The following is a 24622-nucleotide window of genomic DNA, read 5'->3' on the forward strand; positions in this document are numbered from 1 at the left end:
AGAGACAGAGAGAGACTGATTGAGTGTAAGGAATTGACTTGCACAATGGTGGGGCTGGTTAGGCAAGCTGGAAAGCCACAGAGCCGGCAGCCAGCTGGCCCTCTGGGCAGGACTGATGTCGCAGCCCACAGGTGGAATTTCTTCTTCAGGGAGAACTCAGCTTTGCTATTAAGGCATTTCATGGGTTGGATGAGGCCCACCCATATCATGGAGGGTGAGCGCCTTAATTTAGTCACCTGAATGTCAGCGTTAACCATACAGACAAAAATCCCTTCACAGCAGCCCCTAGGTTAATGTATGATAGGATACCTGGGGACGAGAGCCTGGCCAGGTTGACATGTAAAACTGGCCGTCCCATCCAGAACCTGGAGCTGTAGAAGTCCTGGTGGGGAGAGGCGAGGAACAGAGCCTCAGGCTTGGTGGCCACTGTTTTCAGGTACCACTAGCTCACCCATGGCATCGCCCTGGTTGTGTGCCCTCACTGCTCTGACGCCCCATTCTTTTGGCTGCTGTGGGGGAGGGGGGAGAGGGGCTGCGGCTGCAGAGCAGGCTCCCTGGTCCCCAGGGCTTCACAGAGATGGGTGCCCTCTGTTCCTCCCTGCCCAGGACTCAAGCCCAGGGGCTGTGCTAATGGACGGTGCTCGGAACTGCTCTCCTCTGACCAGCCTGTGACCTTAGGGACAATGCCTTGGTTGGCCTTGCATGGACAGCTTGGCTGCCGCCTTCCCAGGCCTTCATCTGCCCAGATGTGGGCTCCAGTTCTCAAGCCCTGGGCTCCGTTTCCAACTTCAAAGGAAGAGAACAGAGGACAGGGCATGGTGGGTGACTCCAAAGTTCTTTCTGCTCTACCTGCTGCCCTGGAGATAAGGCTGAGCCTGGAACTCTGCGTCTCCATGAAAAAGAATGCTTCCAGTTATACACGTCACCTGCCTGGAACTCACTCACCTTATCTGAGCAGTTGATCTTCAATTTCTGCAGGTTGTCAGGATCTAGAAGGGGGAGAGCTTGGTGGTGGAGGGAGACGGCTCACACTGGCCGACTGTGCACATCTTAATGCCATGTTGTAGCTTGAAGTCAACCATAATGGGGATATTTACACCACTGAAATCGGCAAACCCTACAAATTAGCGCCCCTGCCTTGGAGAGCTGCTTGTCAAACATTCATCAGGATACCACTGGAGAGAGCCAGTGGGTAGGGTTAGGATTCGGGGTGGGGGTAAGGGTTAGCTATCTATTGTTAACAACACCATTCCCTCCCACTGCCCCCAAATACTTTGTGGCTTAAAAAGACAGTGGTTTATTATCTCATGATTCTGTGGGTGGATGCAGTGGTTTTTCTGCTCTGTGTGGTGTTGGCTAAGGTCACACTTGCAGCTGTACTCCTGCCTTTCTCTCCAGCAGGAAAGCCTGACATCCTGACAGCATGGTGGCCGGTTCCAGGGGAGGAGGACAGCAGAGGCTGCCAGGTCTCTGGAGGTCTAGGCCTGGAAGTCGCACAGCATGAGCTCCCCCACATTCTATTGCTTGAGCAAGTCAGAAGGCCCATCCAGTTTCGGTGGGTGGGCGCTACAGAAAATCATGAACACAGGAAGGTGTGGTTCCCCGGGGGTCACCAGTGTAAGTCAGAAGATGTGGAATGAGGGTCTCCAAACACCTCACAGTGCTGGCACGTGTCTAGTTGTGGCACAAGCTCAAAGCATGAGGGCTTTACCCACATTACCCTGTTGGACGTTCACAGTAGCCCTGTGAGACCAGTGTGCCCAGTTCCCGTTTACAGATGAAGAAGCAGAGGCTCAGAAAGGTCCAGATGCTTGTGCCGGGTCTCCCTGCTTCTCAGGCTAAAGCTGGCCGCCTGGTGGTGTGGGAGATTGAGGAAGAGATTCCTGTTCCAAATGCCCCTTAGATCATGTGATTCCGGGACACTGGGTCTGTGAAGGGAGTGGCAGCCATTTTGAGGGTCTTCTCTGGACTGCAGGAAGAGGAAGCTCTCACGGAAGAGAGAGAGAGCAAATTGCTTTCTGCAAGTCCGACGTCGTCTTCCCACCTGCCTTCCTTAGGATAGTTTGCTCAGAAGGGCATTCACAACACATCAGTGAAAGGAGTGTGGAGGCTGATTCAGAGATTGGGGTCCCTGGCTGTGTGGGTCCCACTGGGAGCCTGGGTCCCCAGCATCCGAGTTTGATCATCCACACCACTGGGGCCATTACCCCGAGAAACAGGTGTTGTGCCCTGGGAAAGCCACCTGCCCCACCTGGGTCAGTTTCCCTGACCTTCAAATGGGCAATCAGGTTCCAGTTCTCTAAGAGCCATCCACCTCCATGCCAGGTGTTCCTGCCAGGCTCCAGGGAAAATGTGCCCATCCACACTGAGCCAAGTCTTGGCTCTTGGAGAGTCTCTCAGGGCTTTCCCCCCAACCCTAAGTAATCCCTCTCCTTTGCAAAAGTAAGGTCACAAATGATGTAAGGGTGTCATTGGGCTCCTGCCCTTTGCTGGGCACTGAGAACAGGAAGGTGGAAGGAACATGCTTTGTGGGGAGAGGGCATGTAAACACATATTACAACATCAGAGGGAATGTAAATTCGTATAACTATCTAGAGAAGTCATTTGGAAATATGTATCAGGAAATTCACAATGTTTATATCATTTGAGCCAATCATTCCACTCCTGGGAATCTAACTTAAGGAACTAATCAGAAATGGGAGAGAACAAAGCATTAATTAGGACTTGAAAATAACCTAAATATTCAACAACAGAGAACTGGTTAATAGGACCATGTCACAGACACTTAATGAAATATTTCACAGCCGTCAAAAATGGATGTTATAAAATAGTTTCAGAAAATGATTTTTGAAATGACATTAACTGGCAAATGCAAAGCAGAATTGAGGAGACAAGAGTTTGAGCTACATTTAAGAGATAATAAAAAGAACATTCAAAGAGAAGAAACTTACCAGAACACTAATAGTGATCACATTTGGGTAATGGATATTTTATGGGTGATTTAAAAACTATTTTCATTTACCAACCATATATATTTTTAATTTAGTTTTATTTGTTTCCTATTTTATTGAGCTATAATTAACATCCAACCATCCTTTTTTTAAAAGATTTTTTATTGGGGAATTGGGGGAAGGGGAACAGACAAGTTGCTGTCCTTTTGTTCTTCAGTCTAGTTGTGGAGGACGTTGCTTCATTGGCTCAAGTTGGCACCATCATTGAGCTCTTCCCGGGCGAGGCAGATCAGTTGCCGGCTTCTGGACGGCTGCTCACGCTGGCTGCTGGCCGCGCACACTGGCTGCTGGCTACACACGGTAGCCCATGGCAACCCACTGCAGCAGAGGCTGCAGTCTACGCCGCCGCTGGCAACTCACGGCAGCCCAGCTCCAGGTCGAGCTGTTGTTCAGCATCTTATCTGTAGAGGGCAGTGTCACTGGCCCTCATATGTGGGATCCGAACCGGGGTCCTCTGGCGTCCCAAGCCAGCTCTTAACCAACGCGCCACTCCGTCGGCCTGACAGCCAACGATCTTTTAAAGCTCAATTCAAAAGGAATATCCGCCATGAAACTTTCTATAATTCTCCAGGCAGAAACAATCTCTCACTCTCTGAGCCCTGGAGCACTTGTTGTGTCCCCCTCATCCCCTCATAGTATCTACCATCTGTAAGTGTGCTCATGTCTGTCTTCACCCAGGCTGAACCCCTAAGGGATGTGGTTGTGCAGCCCACATATCTGGGTCCCAGTGCCTGGCTCCACACCAGTCCACTGGACACTTGCTGGCCATCTTTACCTATTTGGGTTCTGGTTGACTATCATGCCTGTGGTTCTCTCTCTTTTGCTTCCAAGGACTCCTTTTTAATGTTAACATTTTTTCATGGCAACTATACTATCCAGCAACAGGAAAATACATAATGATAAAAGTTTCCTCCTTCTTGCTCCATGAATTTCACAGGGCTCCTTACTGGCTAACTTTTGTCCTGGTTATGGCTCATGTTTTCCTGCTCTACCACATGTCTAATCATTTTTGGTTGGATGCTGGACACTGTCTACTACATTGTTGAGACTCTGGATTTTGTTGTCTTCCTTTAAAAACTATTGAATTTTATTTCGGCAGCGAGTTACATTTTTTGCACATCAGTTTTATCCTGTCAAGACTCATCTTTAGGCTTTGTTTGGACAGATCTAGCAGCCCTTACTCCAGGGCTTCTGTCATATTCCTCAACAGTGCATCTACACATGCTCCCTGCTCTATGCTACATGACTGTCCCATGCTCGTCCCCTCTGCCCACAACACTGACCATTCTCCCACCACACACACACTCCTACTCATCTTTCAGCTTCCATTTAGATTTCCTGGAAGTCTTCCCTGGCCCTCATGCAGGGTCAGAGCCCATCTGTGTGCTCCTGTAACTCCCTGCAATGGCCCCTGTAAGAACTTGTCTCCCCCAGAGACTGAAGCGTCTAAGAGGGCAGGATCCACCATCTTGGTACCACTACACCTATTCCTATGCCCCGGGCCTATTCAACAGGTGTTGAACAAAGGAGTAAAGCAGCGCGCGCACACACACACACACACACACACACACACACACAATGTGACTAATGCAGTCTTCAGATGGCCATGCCTTGAGTGTCTGTGGATCTCAGGGACTGGGCAGTGTGTCGTGACCTCTAGCTGGTAATCCCTGTTGCAGGTGCAGCCCTGTGGGGAACAGCCCAGGGCTCCCAGTCCCAGTGCTCTAAGACCCTTTCACAGTCCCTCCCCTTGCTCCCAGCAGCTGTTGGAAAAATGAAGGGAACCCTCTTACTGTGGACACGGTGGACACAGCCTTATCTCCCTGAGCAGAGGCCCAGGCAAGTTGGAAATGCAGAAAAACTCTGTGTTTGCTATTTCGGTTCTTCCTGGAGATCAGAGCCACTTTCCCAGCAGGCCACCTGGCTCTGAGCCACCTCTCATGGGGCCCCTTCTCCGTGTCCCCCCACACTACCTTGTCTGTATCTGGATTCCTACCATAGCCTTCTCAATGGTCCCCTGCCTCCTGCCTTCTGTCTCCCATCCCGTCCAGCTGTAGCCAGACTCACCTCTCTTTATCTCAAAGCAGGCCTAGACTCTGTGCTCAAAGCCCTCAACGGCTCAGGAGTAGGCAGTCCTACATTCACACCCAGACCCTTTCAATTCCAGCGTGGCCTTTGGGAGAGCCCCTTGTCCCTCAGCCTGTGTTGTCATGGGACTGATGTGAGGAAAATAATTGTCACTCTGTCTTGAGGATGGTGTCTGGGGGTGTGAGGGATGGATGAACCCCATGGGGCTGTCACACTAGGCTGGGGGAGCCTAGCAGGGCCTGAGGGGGAACTGAAGGCAGGCAACAAAGTCCTGGGACAAGGACCGGCATGCTGTGTCAGCAGCCATGAGAAAGTGGGTCACTGAGCCCCCAGCCTCAGGACTCATGCTCACGTGAACAGCAACATTCAGGGGCTAGGGAGGTGCCTGCTGCTGGAAAGGGCAGGTGCTGTGCTGAGCTGGAGCCTGGGGCAGCTACTGGGGGCCTTGCCGCATGGAGGGTGGGCCTTGAGATCTGGCTCCAGGCCACGTTCCAGCCCTGCAGGCCTGAAGCCCTGGTCCTGTGACTGCACCCACCCTGCTCACTAGTGTGGCCTTCAGGCCAAGCAAGGAAAAGGGAGGGAGGGACAGAATGGCCTGGGGGGCCTGCACCAGCCACATGTGACTCCTGTAAACTTCAGGGGCCTGGAATCATTTGGAGGCCAGAGCTGGAAGTGGGGGAAAGGTAGCAGTGTCACGCCAGCTGTGGGCTGTGCGCCAGGGCCAGCGAGCGAAAGACGGCTGATGTCCAGCTGGGCCAGACACCCACAGGCCAGGCCCTGCTTGGCCGTCAGCCACCTGGGAAGGCTGCACACCCTCGTGCAGGCCTGGCCAGCATCTGGTCTCCCAGGCCGCCAGTCAGGGTGTGGGGAGGCTGTGGAAGAAGGACCCACCGGAGCCGCCCTCTCACTCCTGCCTCTCACCCAGGCTTCTGCAGGCTCAGGTCAGGCCCCTAGCAGGAGGGCCTTCTGGGAGCAGAGAACCGGGAAGAGGGTGATGGGATAGGGTGTGAGGCCTCCCCAGGGGGTTCCCACTAACCATATGTCCCTTTACACCAGAGGCAGAGGCTATCAGAGGATACACACAAGGACAGAGGCCGATGGGGACGCACGCTCAGGGTTTCCTCCCTCAGTTAGGCCTGTCCACACCAGGCCACAGCCAGGGGGCTGGGCAGTGTGTCCGGGGGGCGTGCGTGACTGGGGAACAGGTGGCCTGCTGCAGCTAACCCATGCAGGCATCCACTCTATTCGCTTCACTTGATCTCACCCGAGATGCCCCTAAGCCTTCCCGACAATCAGAGCACAAAGCTCCCAGGAAAAGTGTGCCTCCCACTCTTCATCAGGCCTCGGCTGCCGAACATTTAGGTTGTTTCTAGATTTTTGCTTAGTTTGCTTCAAGCAGCAGATATTTAAGCCAGGCTCTTGCTCAGACCTTCCCAGGGCACAGAAGAGAATAAAATCCTGTCTGCACTTTCCTTCTAGAGCCCACCTGCTCTGGAAGAGGCAGCTGTACAAACGGAAGATTCCAGTACAGTGGGGGGGGGCACGCCTGGCCCCAGCCTGGGGGTGCTGGCTAAGCCGAGGGTGAGCAGGCATTGACCAGGGCTAGTCACATGGACGGGCATTCTTGGGCCAAGTGAGTACCAGGATCAGAGGTGCGAGTGGGGCAGGGGGCTGCAGGGCTACCAGAGCTGCAGGGGAGGCCGGCCTGCGTCCACGGGGACCTGGGCAGGGACCAACCCTATGACTTAGTGGGACACACGATGGCATCAGCTCTGGATGCAGGCGGACTGGAGCTGTGGAGAAACAATTGTTTCCAGGTAGTAGATCCAGGTAATCTTTAAATTTTTTTAAAAAACCAAACAGCTTAATTGAGGTATAATTCATATACAATAAACTGCAGCGATTCAAAATACACAATTAGGTAAGTTTTGACACATGTATACACCCATGAAACTATCATCACAATCAAGATAATAAACGCCTCCATCGCCCCCAAAGGTCCCTTGTGCCCCTCTGGAACCTCCCTCCTGCCCCTCCCTGCCCCAGCCCCAATCCCAGGCAATCGCTATGGATTATTTTGCATATTCTAGAATTTTATGTGAATGGGGTCCTACAGTATACATGCTTTTATTTATTTATTTATTTTTAAAGATTTTATTGGAGAATTGGGGAAGGGGAACAGACAAGTTGCTGTCCTTTTGTTCTTCAGTCTAGTTGTGGAGGACGACACTTCACTGGCCCATGTTGGTATTATCATTGTGCTCTTCCCGGCTGAGGCAGTCGCTCGCCGGCCATTGGACGGCAGCTCACAAAAGCACACGCCAGCTGCCAGCCAGCCCCACTGCAGCCTATGCCATCGCCGGTGACCCACAGCAGCCCAGCTCCAGGTCGAGTTGTTGTTCACCATTTTAGCTGTAGAGGGCGCAGCGTCACTGGCCCTCATGTGGGATCCGAACCGGGGCCCTGCTGCTCAGAGATGGCGTCCCAAGCCAACTCCTAACCAACGCGCCACTCGGCCGGCCCAGTATGCATTCTTTTTTGCCTGGCTTCTTTAACTCAGCATAATTATTTTGTGGTTTATCCATTTTGGGTGTGTCCATAGTTCTTTCTTTTACTGCAGCGTAGGATCCCATTGTCTTCAGCTCTGAGGGAGTCTTGAACCAAAAGCTCACAGTCAGGATGACAACCAGCAGCCACAATGACAACCGCAGAGGGCAGAGCGGTTGGAGCCCCTTCAAAGCCCCAGTTCCAGGGAACGGTCATTACGCGGCCTGCCTGGTGATTCCTTGGAAGACCCTGCTTATAAGACTGCCTTTATTTGACCCGGCTCAGAGCCTACCCCATGCAAAAAGCCTTTTCCAAAGGGTATTTGTCAAGAATATCTGAAAGAAAGTGTCTAATTTCATGGTTTCCTGAAGTGGTAGAAAACAGATGAGGCAGACACAGGCCAACCAAAAGGCTGAAAAGGAAGCACTGGGTGATGATAAGTGCACAGGTCCTTTGAAAGGCTCTGACATGCTTCTGGGAGCCTAGGCGGCCACATACACTCATCGGGCTGTGTGCACGCTCAGAAGGGACCTGAGGAGGCCCTGAGCTCTCACGGCTGACTGCAGGCCAGCGGGGAGTGAGAGCTAAGGCAGAGTGCGGGCCGCCCGGCTGGGCTGGAAGCTGCACTCCACACCCCTACGGAGCCACTCCACGAAGACTGGGCGGCTCACTGCCTCCAGGTGTTTCAGAGTCTCTGTCCATCCTCTGGCCAACCATGAAGCTAACTGAGTAGGGACTTCAGTGTCATTGCCCAAAGTACAATACAGACTCCACAGCATTTGTTCAGAAAGGTCACTGAGCAAACAACAAACTCTAGGGACGGAGAAGAGTCTGACTTTCAGAATAGCTATATTACGTTGTCTAAGGTGTTCAGTTTCAACAAAAAATTCCAAGACGTGCAAAAAAAAAAACCCCACCAAAACCCAAAAAGTATGGCCCATACACAAGGCAAAAAATCCAGTAGAAGCTGTTCATGAGGTATCGCAGACATTGGGCTTATTAGACAGGGACTTTAAATCAGTTCTTTTCAATCATTAGGTCAGTTCACAGACGTGAAGGAAACCATGTCTAAAGAACGAAAAGCGTGATCACAGATGCACTCCTGGGGTGCTGCGGCTGCCCCGCGCTCCGCTCCACCCTCCTCCTCCCTCTCACACCCTCTGACAGCTGCCTTTGGGAGATCAGGCCTGGGAGGCACTAGACGCCCCTTCACTGCAACCCTACCCCCAGCCAGGAGGGAGCTGGAAGGAAAGCAGTGGGCTGCTGGGCCTCTCACTGTGGGGGTCCCTGCCTGCTTCTGTTGAGCTGGGCATGCTCTGCGACTCCACAACAGTAAAAATGGAGAAAGGGAGTCAGCCATTGGCAGTGGGGTGGAAGCTGGAAGGGACACACTCCTGTTTTCAGACAGCCAATGCCATGCGACTCTGGGAGAGCCGAGAGATGGCCGGCTCTACACTGCTGTGTGGTGTGGGACAGGCCGCTGAGCCCCTCTGAGTCTGTTGGCTTCTCCGTGAAGATAATGACCCCTGCCTGCCCACACACCTCACAGCGCTGCCTGGAGAATTGTAGGCAGAATCCATCTGGGAGCAGCCCAAGGGCGGATTCCTCCTTTCCCTCGGTTTCTCCCCCAGGGTTTCCTGGAGAGGGGCTACTGGCCTTGGGGCACCTTTGCCCTCTGGAGCCACAGCCCTTCAGCCTGCGTGGCCTACGGGATGTTTGCTTACTCTTATCACGACTGATGTGCAAACAGACATGAAGTGCTCCATGTGGGCGCCTGGTAACAGGGCCTTCATGTGGCTGCCAGGCTCACTTCGTGTTCTCTCTGCAGCTGAGGGACACGATGTCCATTGCCTGGGTCTGGTCCTGTGGGACATGGATGCGGGAGAGAGAAGTGAGGGTAAATCCGGCCTGCTGGGAGTCGGGGGACTGAAGCAGAGAGGGCTGGCTGGCCTCAGGTCTTAGGAGACCGGAAGTGCTGTGTCTACCTGGACCACCCTCCCTGCACAGCTGAGCCCAAGTTCTGGGCAAACAGGCCACACACAGGCCCAGGGTGGGGAGCTGGACAGGTGGCCTGCACACTCCCCGTCACCCCTCCAAAGGAGCACTCTTTGACCTTGGGTTTAGATACCCAAGTCAAGAGTGGAGGACAGGCTGGTTCTCGCAGGAGCTCAGCCCTTTCTCAGGTGCCTCAGACCTGAAAGAAGCAAGTCTGTGCTTTTATGTGGGAACAAGTTTTATTTTTTTATTAGGACTTTACTTTTTTAGGGTAGTTCTAGGTTCACAGAAAAATTGAGATGGAGCAGTTTCCATCTACTGCCTTCCCCAACTCATGCGCAGTCTCCCCCATTGTAAATATCCCTCACTAAAATGGGACATTTGTCCCAAGTGATGAACCTACATGATACATTATCATCACACAAAGTCCATAGCGTACATCAGGATTCACTCTTGGTGTTGCACATTCTATGGTTTGGACAACTGTATAATGACACACTGACATGGTCCATCGTTATAATATCCTGCAGAACAGTTTCACTGAGCTCCGACTATCCATCCCTCCCCCATAAACCCTGGCAAACACTGATCTTTCTAGCCGCCACAGTTTTGCCTTTCCCAGAATGTCACGTAGCTGGGGCCATGCTGTAGGCAGCCTTTCCAGACTGGCTTCTTTCACTTTGGAATATGTACTGAAGCTTCCTCCATGTTTTGTCGTGGCTTGAGAGCTCATTTCTTTTTAGCACTGAACACTATTCCGTTGTCTAGATGGACCACAGATTATGTATCCATCACCTACTGGGGGCATCTTGGTGGCTTCCCAGTCTTGGCGATTATGAACACAGCTGCTATAAACACCCGTGTGCAGGGTTTTGTGTGGACGTAAGTTTCCTCTGGGTAAATACCAGGGAGCATGATGGCAGGATTCTAAGATATGTTTGGTTTATTAAGAAGCCGCCAAGCTGTCTTCCCAAGTGGCTGCAGCCCGTGTCATTCCCACCAGCAATGAAGGAAGAGTCCCTGCTGCTTCACGCCCTCACCAGCGTTTGGTGTGGTCAGTGTTCCGGGCTTTGGCCATTCTGATAGGTTGGTGCTGAGTGGTAGCTCCTTGTGGTTTTAATTGGCATCTCCCTGATGCCATACGATGTGGAGCATGTTTTCTGTGCTCAAATGCCATCTGTATATCGTCTTTGGTGAGGTGTTTAGGCTTGTTTTTTAATCAGGTAGTTTGTTTTCTTGCTGCTGAGTTCTTTGTATATTTTGGGTCGCAGTCCTTTATCAGATGTGTGTTTTGCAATTATTTTCTCCCAGTCAGCAGCTTGTCTTCTCATTCTCTTGACATTGTCATTCATAGAGCAAAATTTTTTAGTTTTAATGAAGTCCAGCTTATGAATTCTTTCTTTCATCTTCATCCCCAAGGTCATCTAGGTTTTCTCCTATGTTATCTTCTAAGAGTTTTAGACTTTTGCGTTTTACCTCTAGGCCTGTGATCCATTTGGAGTTAATTTTTGTGAAGGCTTTAAGGTCTGTATCTTGGTTCATTTTGGGGGAAAGTTCTGTATATCCAATGCAATGGGTAAAACATGAACTACACTCAGTGCGTTCCTTTCCTGTCCTCCTTCATGGGGGCCCAGGCACAGCTGCATGTGGGATAAACTCCCTGGTGAGTTTTAAGCCTTGGAGACCAGAAGGAATCAGGAGTTTTTATAGGGAGAGGCCTCCCTTCCTGGCCTAGGTGACAGGCCAGCTGGTACCCTTAAGCATTTTCACATCTAATAATTACCCTGGTCATTGGTTGAGGTCTTAACATATAGTCAGATAAGAAGGAGGGGGGAAAAAAAAAAGTGAGGGGGGGGGTAGAGAGAGGAAGCGATATGATGGAGGGAGATATGAAATCCTCAAAAGAAAAGGGGAGTAAAAAACAACTATCTTGCACTATTTTAATTATCATTTAAGATTTTCCTGAAAATTAAGCACATTTTTTTTTCAGTAGGGCCAATAAACCAGGTCATGTGACGAATCGACAGATGATCCTGGTGTAACTGTGTGAGATGCTGTGTGACCTCGGAAGGTTCCTGAACACGGCTGGTATGCATTTATGTGTGAGGTGGTTTTCCTGGGCTTTGGGCTTAATTTTCTATAAAGAGTAACAGGAAAATCATGCACTGAAAGGAGAGATCTGAAGGAAAAATCGCTCAGTTCACTGAAAGGACCTTCCCTCAAGTGGTTACAGGTCAGTTAAACCTGAACACCAATGTACACTGGTTGGGATTATTTCAGGGAAAGAAAATCAAATTCTTTCCTAATCACTCAAGAAAACACACACCAGATTCATTACCCTCCTGAAAGGCTGCTGAATATCCTGCCTCAGTGTTTCGCCACTTGAAAGAGTGTGGCAGAGTTCCTCTTCAACAGCAACATACAAGAGAATATTCTAGAAAGAACAGTTGGGATTTGGAGGGTCCAGTGATCTTCCAGGGGTTGCCAACTATTCATTCATCTTACAAAAACACTGGATTGATTGATTCATTCAGTGAAAATTTACTGAGCATTGTCAATCGAGAATCTCAACAGAAATCAGCTGGCACTCATAATAGCCTAATTCAAAGAGAGATTACTTATAAAGGGGTGATTTACGAAGATGGAGTGTGGGGGGACCTGAAGGGATGGTGCCGTGACTACCAGCAGGTGGCAGCTCATCCTTGAAGGGACAAGGAAGTAGTTGCAGCGCCTGAGGGAGAGTAGTGAGACCACTGAGAGGAACAGGAGCTTCAGGGCCAGCCTGCTTGAGGCGGCTTGTAGGAAGAGCCAGCTGATTGGATGATGCTATCTATATAATGGGACACAATACAGTCACGCCAAAGAACACATCTAAAGGGTAGTGATAAATCAAAACATTTGCAAAAGAAAGGTATGACCCTGTTTGCAAAACAGGGCAAATAGTAGACCTGAGTTTGCCTAGAGGACTCTTGCAGCCTTGGAGGACTTATCAGAGGTTATCTCTGGGGAGTGGGGGCTGGGGAGGTGGGAATTGATCCCTCAGAAACCTTCTCACGGAGCTCTAACATTCATCCTAACGACTGATGCTTTTTTCTTAGCATATGCTACATTCAAAATAAAATAAAACAAAATTTGACTAGAAGATTTGAAGGTGGTGATGGTTACAGGAGTTCAGGACCAAGGTCATGTGCACGTAAGATAGAAGACTTGACAGAGAAGAAACCGTCTGTGCGCCTCTTGTTGTTGTTCCACACCTGCGGTGACAGCCGTTGGGCTTGGGTTCAAGACCCAAGCACACTGACTGACAGGCCAGCCTCCATTTGCTGTATGTTGGTGACAGTATTTGCAGGCTGAGATGCAAACACTGCTAATACTGGATGACACTAATATAATGCTCCCCTCATAGGGTAAAAGGAGGAAAGGACATCGTGACACGAGTGCACTTTGCAGTCCTACCGAGGTACCGGCCAGCTTGACTCTCACTTGCAGGTACCCATTCGCCTTCCCGTCTCCTTCCCCACGTTGGCAGCACCATGAAACCACCTTTTCCTGAGAAGTGTCTCAGGGGTTTCTGCTTTACTGACTGCTGCCTCGTTAAACAGACGATTCCTACTCTGTGGCCTCCGGGTCTAGCTCCAGCCCGGACTCATTTCTGAGCTTCTAACTTCTAAACAATCTCCCTGCAGTCTTCCAAGTGACTGGGCTACTCAACGGCATTGACTAGCCACTTAATCGTTACAAAACCATTTACTAAGCATCTGCTCCGTAAGGAGCATTGGGCTGAGTGCCAGAGATCCAAGGAGACGACAGGCCGCATGGAGACCTGGCAGGTTTTTTATGACAATATGGCACAGTGAGTGCCAGGACAGAGAACTGGGTGATCCACTGGGGAGACCAGGGGGAGGCTCCCATCTCCAGGGGAAAGCCAAGTTTTGAGGCAGAAGAGCTAAGTGACAAAGGGAGAAAGAAATGCAGCAGATTGTAAGGCGCAGAGAGCGCGAGGGAACCCCAGGAGATCCCTGGAGCTTTGGGAAATGTGGGGTCCAGGAAGGGCCCTATTGGAGGGGACATGTGGGCCCCACCCCACAGGCTTCCCATGGCTCTGGAACCCTGAGAGACCAGGAGTGGAGTCTGCCCCCCAGGATTCTTGACTGTGGCCCAAGGATTAGAGTGAAAAAATGCACAGATACTGCAGGAAATATATGGAGGAGTTTACTTCATTAATTTGATCATGTGATCATTAGAAATATACATTTCTATCTATCACAGTTAGGCACTGGATTACCTGAATATGCCCACAACAGCTGATGGATTTAGAAATTCTGATGAACTGGAACATTATTGGCAGATTTAAAAAATCAAACATTTTCTGTTAAGCTTTTAACTAAAAACACGAAGATTTTAGGTCTAAAAGCATTGACCTGCGGTTTTGGTGGTTAATTTTGGTAATAGCTGAAAAATTATTTAGGACTCCCTAACTTAACAATTACTTTGATCTTTTCAGACACTAATAAGGAAAAATTAAGATGAAGGAAAGAGTCTGAGGATACATGGTGGGAAATAAGGAGAAAATGCTAAGGAGATCCTTTTTAGCTCTACCATCTACCATTGTAAGATCTCACGTTCTGTTGTACTGACTACTGAAAGGATAAAGTCAAACCGAATAACAGGAAATGACATATTACGAAATAGACATATAAAATTTAATCCCTTTGGTTTAAAATACATCTTCAATGATACAATTAAAAACAATGAACAAGGCAAAATCAATTTCATAAAACAAAATATAAAATATTGTTAGGTGACCCGTGTCCCATATCTTATCTTAGAAAACCAGCAATTTGGTTCACATACTTCATTAGAATATTTTAATGTAATGATGTAACTATCAATCCTACTTATACAAATGAACTATTCTAGCTCCCTGAACCTAAAGATACCCGTGATTTTGTTTCTCTTAAAAATTACACTCTTTAGTATTTTTATATATTTAAACATGTATACAAAATATTCCCCTGCCATAGTAATACAGTCTCATAAATTCATGAACGCTTTCTACAGCTGTCAGCATACAAGATCATCAAAGCTTAGAGGCTCTGAACATGATAAAATAGAAATCATTTCTTAGAATGGGAAGATTAGGAAGAAGTCCACTTTGAGACGTATAACCTGGTACATCATAGTCGTGGTATGTATTATAGTTACTGTGTTTGCTCACTCTACTTGGTACATATGACTGGTATTAGCATACACAACAGACATGAATTACCGTAGTTTTTTCTTTACTTCATTTGCTAAACAGTGCAGAAATCCAAGTAATAACACTCTCAAAAGCAAACAGAATCTCTGTCATTTGAGAAGGGTTTGTTTGCTATGCTATGGAACGACTGCTGCGTTTGGGAAAACACAGAGAGAGCGTTTTAGTGGGTTCCACTAAGCCCAGTATTCTACCTGCTTGGTACACATTATCAAAAATAACTTAACCTTTCGTCTAAGGAAAGTCTTTAAGGCAGACCTTACTGTATGTCTTCACTGTATGTACACAGACACCATATTATATATTATCTATTTATATAAGACATGTATGTACACATTTACAGACACAGGCCTTCAAAAATGTATTGCACTTATATACAATGCAGCTTTAGCTTAACTGATTCATACTGTAACCCACTGAAGTTCTTCATAAGAAAGGCAGTTGATATGTTCAAGACAGTTGCAAAGGAAGATTTCAGTAACATGCTCTATCCGAGTAAACATTTCCTGGGGGATGAGAGGTGCATCCTTCCCTCTCCGGATGCCACTCCCACCACCCTGAGGCAGGCAGAGTCACACTGAGCTTTGGCCAGGCACAAGATCCTTAAAGCCACACACTGCCTTTTCTGACTTCCACTAGTGAGCAGGCCCACTGACACTGAAGAGACAAGGGAGATACCCAACGTTTTTATCAGTAATGTAGCAGATATCCTAAAGGTTCCCAGAGAGTCTATTAAAACTTGGAACAAAGTTTTCAGTTTTAATCCTAAGTGTTTATATCAGAAAATTCAAACAAAACAGTCTATGGATTTCTTTGTCATCTAAAAAACGCCAATGTGATATACTCAATGCTATCTCCAAGCCAAATGCAGCACCATCTCCAACTCGAAAGGAGTCCCTTCTATTGACACCTGCCCATGTTTGGGAGGCGGCTGACTGGTGTACCTGCACTTGCCAAACATTAAGACCCATGGAACACCTTCACGGAACTCACTGCAAGTTGCAGGCCAGGACGCCCTTAGATCTCAGTGAGGGTGAGTTTGTACGACCCCCCCACCTCTTCGATCTGAAGCTGGAAGGTATCTTCATTGGAGTAATGCTTCACAATGTTGTCATCCATGTTCACTAGAATCCTGGAGAGGAGGGATGAGAGAGACGCACTCAGTCCGCTCACTTTGGAGTCGGACCCAGATTTCAGTTAGCTCTGCTACTTACTAGCTGGGACCACAGGGCAGATTATTTCAACTCCCTAAGCCTCTATCTTCTCACCTATGAAGTGGGGACAATAGCGCTATCTTATAAGATTTTTGTGAGGACTCAAATGAATGAGGACTCAAGTAAAGCACTTATGACAGTACTGGGCATGTGATAAAACATACTAGTTTATTTCCTGTTATTATTTCAGCATGTAGTAATCACTCAATAAACAATAACTATTATAGTGAATCCAATAAATCCACAGATGAAGCACTCCATTGGTCCAGCTTTAGAAAGCATATCAGTAAAATTAACCTATGGAATCTGAAGCCACAGTTCCCTGACAAACGGCAAGTTATCCTCAAAGTTTAATTGAACTACACTAAGTCCAACCCTGCCCATGAGGCCCATCTACAAAATTCCAATTAGGATTTGCTTTAGAATTAAGCCAAAATAGTGTTTATGCCATCCCCTGCTTACCCATGCCAAACACCACAGACACTTAAGTAAAACAGAACTAAAAATATTATTGGGTTGTCAGAAAAGTCATGCTGTATTTTTTCTATGTTTTTTGTTGCAAAAATGCATCATGACTTTTCCGACAACCCAATAATTTCTGCACAAGAAAGCAATGTTCTGTGATTGAAAACATCCAGGGCAGGAGAGTGGAGTGGAATGAGTAAAGGCTTTGCAGTTGGTCAAGGCTGACCTTGGATCATGACCTTGGCACTAATCTGAGCTTGGACAGATGAGTCTCGTAGGCTCACTGTACCTCAGCTGCCTCCTCTATCAACTCTGAACAGTAACACCCATCTCAGGGTAATGTGAACATTAAATAATATGTGAAGTGCCTGAACCAGTGCCTGACTCAAGATGGGGGCTTGATAACGGGGTAGCGATTGCTGTCACCTTTAGTAAATTTCATAATGTGCTCTGGAACTTGGAGCCATGTCACTGCTGCCAAGCATGAGAAGAGCAACTAAAAACTTTGCTTGAAAAAAATCCACAAGGATGTCTCAGAAAGGTAGATCAATTTCATGTGGATACTTAAAAAAAAAAAATTCTCACATTCATGTTTCTATAACTGTTTCTGGACTGGGTACAATGCAAGTGCATAACATTAATGTTATATAATATTAATCTTATTTAGGTACTAGGAATGCCAGACAATGCTCACCCTTTTTTACATTTCTTGAATATTTTCCCAATCTTGTCATGGGGAACATCATATTTGTCTGAGATCTAAAAGAGCAATAAAAAATAATTACAAAATGCCATTTTCATGGTTTTAACAAACTATATACATATTAATACAGTGGTATAGTCATTCAAGCTTCTGTTTTTCAAAAATGCATATGCAAAGCCATCTATATCCTGGCAGGGGTGTTACCTACCTTTGGAGGGAGCTGGAATCAGGTGCTTTGTTATTTCTCCCTAGTTCACGAATGTCCACAAATGCATTATATGGTCATAGGTTTTTGTTTTGTTTTTAAGAACTAATATTGTATGTAGCAGTTTTAAGTTTATAGAAAAACTGAGCAGGAAATAATTGCTCACCCGCACCCCATTAGTGTATGGTGCATTTGTTATATGTGATGGACCAACACTGCTATAATATTATGAATTAAATCCACCACTTATATTAGGGTTCACTCTGAGCTGTACATTCTATAGGTTTTCACAAATGCATAATGACACGTAGTCACAGTCACGGGTATTCTGGTGAAGCGTACAAAGGCCTTGCTTTGGAGTCAAGACGATTCAAATCAGTTCTGATTCACTTTCAGTTAGCAGGTGACCTTTCTAACCCTCAGCCTCCCCTCATCAATAAAGTGGGACTCTCACCTCACACACCACAGGACTGTTGTGAGGATGAAAGCAAGTTCAGCACAAAGCAGTTGTTATTAATTTCAGATACAGAATTATGGGAAGGAAAACACATTTAAATATCCCATAGCCCTAAAGAAACATCCAAGTCTCTGGTCACAGACTAAAACTGTGCGTCTGCCAGTTCTATCCAGGGCCTCCCGGACAGCCATAAGGATTCTCGCAAAATCACCAAAGGTCAGCTAACATGGCTGCAGCCACTGGGGTGCGGCCTCAGCCTATGCTCAGCCTCAGCACCCCCCTTTTTTTATGACCAATGAGTGGTCCACACAGTATAGTGAAATCAGTATGGTGCAATCTTTGGATGTTTTCCTTTCAGGGCACAGAGGCTATCTTTAAAGAGAGAGGGTGAATTACTCCAAGGACAAGCAGCTGGCTCAGTCTAGATCCAATGCTTTATTTGGAGTTGTTGTGCAGACCACTCCCACACTGGGGTCACCACCTACCCTCAATCTGAAGAGCAAAGCTCACTGCAGCACTGAGAAATGGGGCCTCAGAAGACCAACTTTCGGATTGCTTTCGATCTAACAAAAATATACATTTCAAGCTCCCATCATACACACAAGTCCGTTTCTTTTCTGCACCGCTGGGTAATAACTGTATATTTATGAACTCCCAGCCCCAAGAGGTGTAAGACACAGTAATGCAATCTTTGAGTCGTGAACAGTTATATCTGGCACAGTAAGTCTCAATCTCTTTCATGCTCTCTTCTCTCTCCATAATTAAGGGTTTGCATGACTCTTTAAGAAATGAGAAAAGGCTGTCAGAAGACAAGGTAAGAGGAACCCAAGAGAAATCGCGGGAAGCAGGGAAGTGACATGGCAAAGCAGTGCTAACGGTGGTGTTGGCTGTGGTGAAGGGGGAAGGGAATGTGCTACTCGGAGCTCCCTCGAGACACTAAGCAATAGCTCCCCCAATCCACTGTTCCCTCACCCTGTTTACTTTTCTTCATTCAATTTTCAGCACCTGGCAAATAACATGTAAGTTTCTTTGCTTTATTGTCTCTATCTTCCTAACTAGAATCTAAACTCTATTTTGTACTGTGTCACTTACTCTTGTAACTCTAGTGCCTAGAACAATACCTGGCACAAAGCAGGCCCTTAACCAATACTTGTTAAATGAATTCAACACACTGCAGTTGTCAGGGGGAGCCAGGGGAAACACATTTCTATTAAGTATCGGGAGACTGTGCTGGTTCCTTGAATTCCACCCTAGGGTAAAGCCAAAACAGGGAATCAGCATGGCCTCCTTTTCATGTCATTTCTTGCTGCTGTCCCAAAAGGGCAGGCTGGGATTCATTTGCTTGTCGACCCTTTGCTGACATCCTATCAGAAGGATTTATGGTCATCGCTGGTTATACCTCTCCATTTTCTCAAATATGCTTTGGGTAAGGTCCTAAAGCAAGTTCAGTCATTCCCTAAGGAATTTCAAAGGCAGACCAAGAAGCCACTGTTTTATGCGTAAGTTTGTAAGGTTTTAGTTGATTAAAAATTTTTGTTGGCTTCTAAAAGATTTGTTAAATGGCAATCTCCCTTTAACCAAGTACAATAAAAATCTAACTATTTCATAGGCCATCACAAATTCACTCAGTTCAGTGGACTGAACATTACCAAGCGATCACTATCTACCAACTAGTGTGCTGGGTGCAGTGGTGGGAGACTGGAGGCAGACAGTCCCACAAAGACTGAGGAGCACATGGGACGGGCAAAACGTGAACCATGCCACAGACACAGACAGGACACTGCCACTCAGCAAAAGCCCCCGAGGCTCCAGTACAGCAAAGGAATCTGGATGGTCTGTAACATTTGTTCCAGTGCAATTCTATGTAGGTTTGCTTTCACTTTTTAGAGAGGATTACAAGTTTATACTACTTACAGCTTCCATCAAGCCTTTCAAAGATGGAGTCTTAAGCATCAGGGCATCGAAGACCTCTTCTGACTCCTTTCGCACATAGAGCAGCACTAATCCCCAATCGGGAATAAGGAGGTGAAAAAAGAAAAAAAAGGATGCAGTTCATTCATATGAGCAAAATATGGGTCCTGGTTAAAATAAAGAGAGACATCAACACCAAGGACAGCAAACATGAGCCAATATAAAATGTCTCGAGGAACACAGCTTTCAGCTTCTTTTAACTCTGCTGGATGTTCAAGCTCAAGCTGGGAGTTGGCTGATGGAAGAATACTCAGGGAAGCCAAACTGGACAAGGACTGTTTGAGCGACTGATGCTTTTGACAGATTCAGAACTCACTTCTAATTTAAAACTCCTACTAAGAAATTAAGCCAACGCACCTCTCTTTGGTTCTTCTATCCGTGTCAGCTTAGCAGGAGGTGGAATCACAAAATCATCTTCTGACCCATATGGCCCCCTTTTCAAGTTAGATCTGCAGGGGATCCAAAGTATGCAATTAGTGACATCAACTTAAAGCACATGCAGAAACCCAAAGTTTCAGGGTATATCACTGAATTTTAGATTTAAAATGACCATCATTCCTTATCTGGTCCAACGTGTTTATTTTGTGGATGAAAATCTGAGGCCACAAGAGAGATGCTGACTGAACCAGGGCTCCTGCTATTAAACGGCAGAGCTGGGACTACATCCAGGCCACCTGCCAAACAACCCCCCTGCTCTTACACTAGATCGAGCTGCCTTTTCAGGAATAAGGAGTTTCTTCTCAGGAAAAATCTGAGGAGGTAGGACTTGAGGTACATGTAAAGATGCTAACAAAGGAGAGGGCATGTCAGAAAAGGGAGAAAGTGTGAGCAGGAAAATGCAGAGCTGGGCTGGCTGGTCCAGAATGCTCCTCAGGACACAGATTCAGAGGGCAGGGTGGGCTGTGGGGTGGACCCTGACCCACCGGGTTCTAAGGGGCTTTTAGAGTTTATGCTGCTGGTATCAGGGAATCTGCAATTTCTGTGAGATGAGAATGCTGTAACCAAGGTGTGTGGTAAAGATGGGAGGGGCCTCCAGGCAGAAGAACCAGGTAGAGGACTCTGGGGACAATCATGGCATATGATTCTAAAGGCCTAAAATGCAGTTGTATCAGTGGAACTAAAAGGGGAAGATAGAAATAGGTGCATTTGAAGAAAGAAGATAAAGATCAGTGTAACTGGCTGTCAAAGTCACAAGTTACGGGTGTTAACATTGTGAGGTTCAGTGTGGATGAGCAAGAAAACAGTAAAGCAACTGAAAATGAAGAGAGTGAGTACTTGGTCTTGAACAGAATGATCATTTTCAGAATAGTGTTGGGCTTTAAAATCGTCTGTCCCAGCTTCTAGGACATATCAGCCTCCAATGAAAGCACGTGCAGGATTTATATCTGAGCACAGGGAGGTAGCGGAGAACTCAGTGAGAAGGCACTGTAGGCGACATGAGAGGGAACAAAGGCTCTGATACAGCCCAAGGAGGGGACCGGACCCTCAGGGAGAGCATTGCCTTGGAGGGCTGCCAGCTGGGCAGGCAGGGTGCCCACACGTGGGCGGAGCAGCAACACCTTAACAGCAATGGGACACCCTGGGCCCCATCTAGGATTCTAGAGCTCATTCTCCATCACACGGAGCCAGGGTTTCTTGGAAAAGAGGCTGATTGTAGAGCTGAAGAAAGGAAAATACAAGTGCCTGAAACGCACTGGCCTGAAAGTGAGAAAATGCTCAAGAAATTGGGCGAGTGGGAGTGTCATGTCAAAGGGATCCAGGAGCAATCCTGAAAAACTCCGCTGACCCTCTGGGATAAGCTGAGCAAAGTACCTACATCATAGTGATGGATTACAACTTACTGAATAAAATTGGAAACTATGAGTCCATACAGATATAATAAATGAATAAACTGAAAGTTTGATGAGGAATGAGATATTTACAAAGCTACAAAGCACCGCCCCACAAAACACTTCCTTCCTACAAGAGAAAGAGGAGCTTCACACTAGAGAAGCCTGGCAGACACCACCTTCATCGAGTCATCAGAGTGGACACTGTTGGCAACAGGCTAAGCCGACAGTGTGTGTCACCTGACACATGCACTGAGAAGGCAGCATCTATGCCCTTCCCACCAAGATGCATCATCTTCTCTAAACACGAGGAAACAATGGACAGACCCAAACTGAGCGATATTCTACAAAACGACTGGTTTGTAATTTTCAAAAGTGTTAGGTCAGGAAAGTCAAGGAGAGATGGACTGTTCTAGATTGATGGAGCTAAAACAGACATGACAAGTAAATGCACTGTGTGAATCTGAACTGGATCCTTTTTTGCTATAAAAGACATTATTGGAACAACTGGCAAAACTGGAATGGGGTGGGAGCCCCGACTGGTACCTAATGTCTCAATGTCAATATCCTGACTTTGACTGTTATGCAGGGGAATATCCTTGTTTGTAAAAATTTACATTAAAGTATTTAGGAATGATGGGGTTATTGGATCAGCAACTTACTCTCAAATGGCTCGGGAAAGAATGAGTTCTTTGTACCGTTCTTGGAACTTTTCTATAAGTTTGAGATTGTTTCAAAATAAAAATAATTTATTAAAACAAAACAAAACATAAATCTTACCCTTCACCCTCCAGTTCTTCTGAGGCAATAGAAAGGACCTAAGACCGAAAAAATAGATTGCGTTTCAAGTATATGCTCAAAATATTTCAGGCCAAAAATAAATTATTCCTAAAATGAAAATAATTTTGAATTTGGCTAATTTAACACAAAATTCTTTAGCTTTCTTTTTCAATAACCAGATTCTTAGAGACATCTTGAACTCCTCCTACTCAGGGGTTGGAAAACTATGCCCCAGGGGCCGTCTGGCCCAACGCCTGTTTGAGTAAATGAAGTATGTACTGGCACACAACCACACTCATTCATGGGCGTGTTATTTATGGCTGTTTTGGCACTACAGTGGCAGAGTTAAGTAGTCACAACAGACACCACATGACCAAAAGAACCACAAATATTATTTGACCCTTTATAGAAAAAGTTTGCCGACCCCTGCCCACCCCAAAGCTTCTCATTAGGAGCTAAACAGACTGGCAATGGCTTACCCCCAAGAACTGTAAAAGTCATCAGTCCACAAAATCTGTCTACAAAGTGCATGGCAGACCATCTTTTCGACATTTATTTGAGCTCAGCATAGAAAGCATGCTCCACTCTACTCAAGTTCCAACCTCTACCAAGCTTTTGCTCAGAGCAGGTCAGGACTATTTGTTAAACTTCACATTAGTTGCCAAGGCATAGCGGTCCGTGTTCCAGTGATGACTCAGTAACTGAAGCCATGAACCGAGCCTTCAGACATTCTTTATGCCACGAGGCCGCCTAGGGACTCTTCCAGCTTCTCCCTCCTGTCCAGACCCATATAAGTTACATTCACGAGGTCAAAGACTCAAACTCCAACTTGTGTTACTACTCTAGCATCTTTTAAATGAGCTAAAATATAAATAGATAAAAACAAACAGGATTTAGTGGAAAGCTGTGGCACTGTGTTTCCAGATTCATGGTGCTTAAACACTCTCTACTGCAAGGACAGCTTGTCACCCCCACTGAGTGTCCCAAAGAGCTGACCCCTAACGCTGGTCAAACCTCACTCAGGTTTGGCTGCTGTTTACCCAAGACTTTCTTTCTGTCAAATCTTACTTCCTGCAGCCACCCTGGGATCCTGGTTACGTACGTGAGTGCCCCGCTGAAGGTTGGAGAAGTGCACGTCAGGAATGAAGAGGACAGGCTGGGTATCAAGATCAATAAAGGGCTTGAAAACTGTGATATCCATTCGTTTGTGAGAGGGGAGCAGTGGCACTTTAACATCAGAAACTAAAAAAAAAAAAAAATATGAGGATGCCACGGTCAACAGCTTATATGTACAGACTGGATGCAGGCCACAGAGCATTTCCTTAGTGTTTCAGAAACTTAAATTGTAGCGCTGTAACATACAGGTCATGTGGTCTGAACTAAGAGGAAATCGGTTTATGTGAAGGAATATGCTATCTGTATTTACTCCACTAAAATCAACTGAAAACCAGAGGAGAAAAAGCTATCTAAACACATAACACACAGAAGATTGGGGACACAGGCTAAGCATATTTAGTTTTTGTTTGAAAGGCTAACACTTATGATTGCATAGATATAACTTAGAAGTGATTTCACCTTAGTTATCCTCATGAAATAATTTACATTCTAATAGCAACGCATTCTTCTACCTTGGAATATACACCTTAACTTCATACCTTCAACTTCAGAACTGAATCTCAGTGAGGTTAAGAGTAAGCACGACTAATTTTTAATTTATGAAATTACAGACTCCATCTTCCCCTCTTGTCTGGCCCTGAAGTACTCAGTAACGAATTTTCCTAGTTGTTAGCTATTCTCTGAGTGACACCGGGAGTTTGCACTTCGATGCCAGTAGGAGAAGCCTGACTAATATGCTCCAGGGCAAATGTCTGCTGAGCCAGACAGAATGTTCAAAGAACAGATGCCAGCAGCCCACGTACTGTGGATGAAGCACTGCTGGCATGGAGCAGCATTTTTTTTTCATTTTAGCTGAGAGAGACGGGATTTTGTGACTATAAATATTGGTCACATTAAAAAAAAAAAAAAAAAAAAAAAGAGGGCTGGCCGAGTGGCGTGTTGGTTAAGAGTTGGCTTGGGACGCCAGCTCTGAGCAGCAGGACC

The 24622-nt window shown here is 46.8% G+C and overlaps 1 protein-coding gene across 3 annotated transcripts in view; it reads right to left on the reverse strand.

The window, feature by feature from the left end:
* Positions 1-13857: 13857 nt before the first annotated feature.
* GRHL1 (grainyhead like transcription factor 1) overlaps positions 13858-24622 on the reverse strand; it is a 59870-nt gene continuing 49105 nt past the window's right edge. For all 3 annotated transcript variants that reach the window (XM_019649998.1, XM_019649999.1, XM_019649997.1), the window contains 6 exons: positions 23625-23764; positions 22523-22560; positions 20271-20362; positions 19857-19942; positions 17272-17336; positions 13858-16030 (listed from right to left, as the gene is read on the reverse strand). In XM_019649998.1, the coding sequence (XP_019505543.1) occupies positions 15916-16030; positions 17272-17336; positions 19857-19942; positions 20271-20362; positions 22523-22560; positions 23625-23764 (536 nt within the window). In that variant the 3' untranslated portion in view covers positions 13858-15915. The remainder of the gene's footprint in view (positions 16031-17271; positions 17337-19856; positions 19943-20270; positions 20363-22522; positions 22561-23624; positions 23765-24622) is intronic.

The sequence above is a fragment of the Hipposideros armiger genome, unplaced genomic scaffold (genome assembly GCF_001890085.2).
Source record: "Hipposideros armiger isolate ML-2016 unplaced genomic scaffold, ASM189008v1 scaffold_137, whole genome shotgun sequence".
In the NCBI taxonomy this organism is placed as follows: Eukaryota; Metazoa; Chordata; class Mammalia; order Chiroptera; family Hipposideridae; genus Hipposideros; species Hipposideros armiger.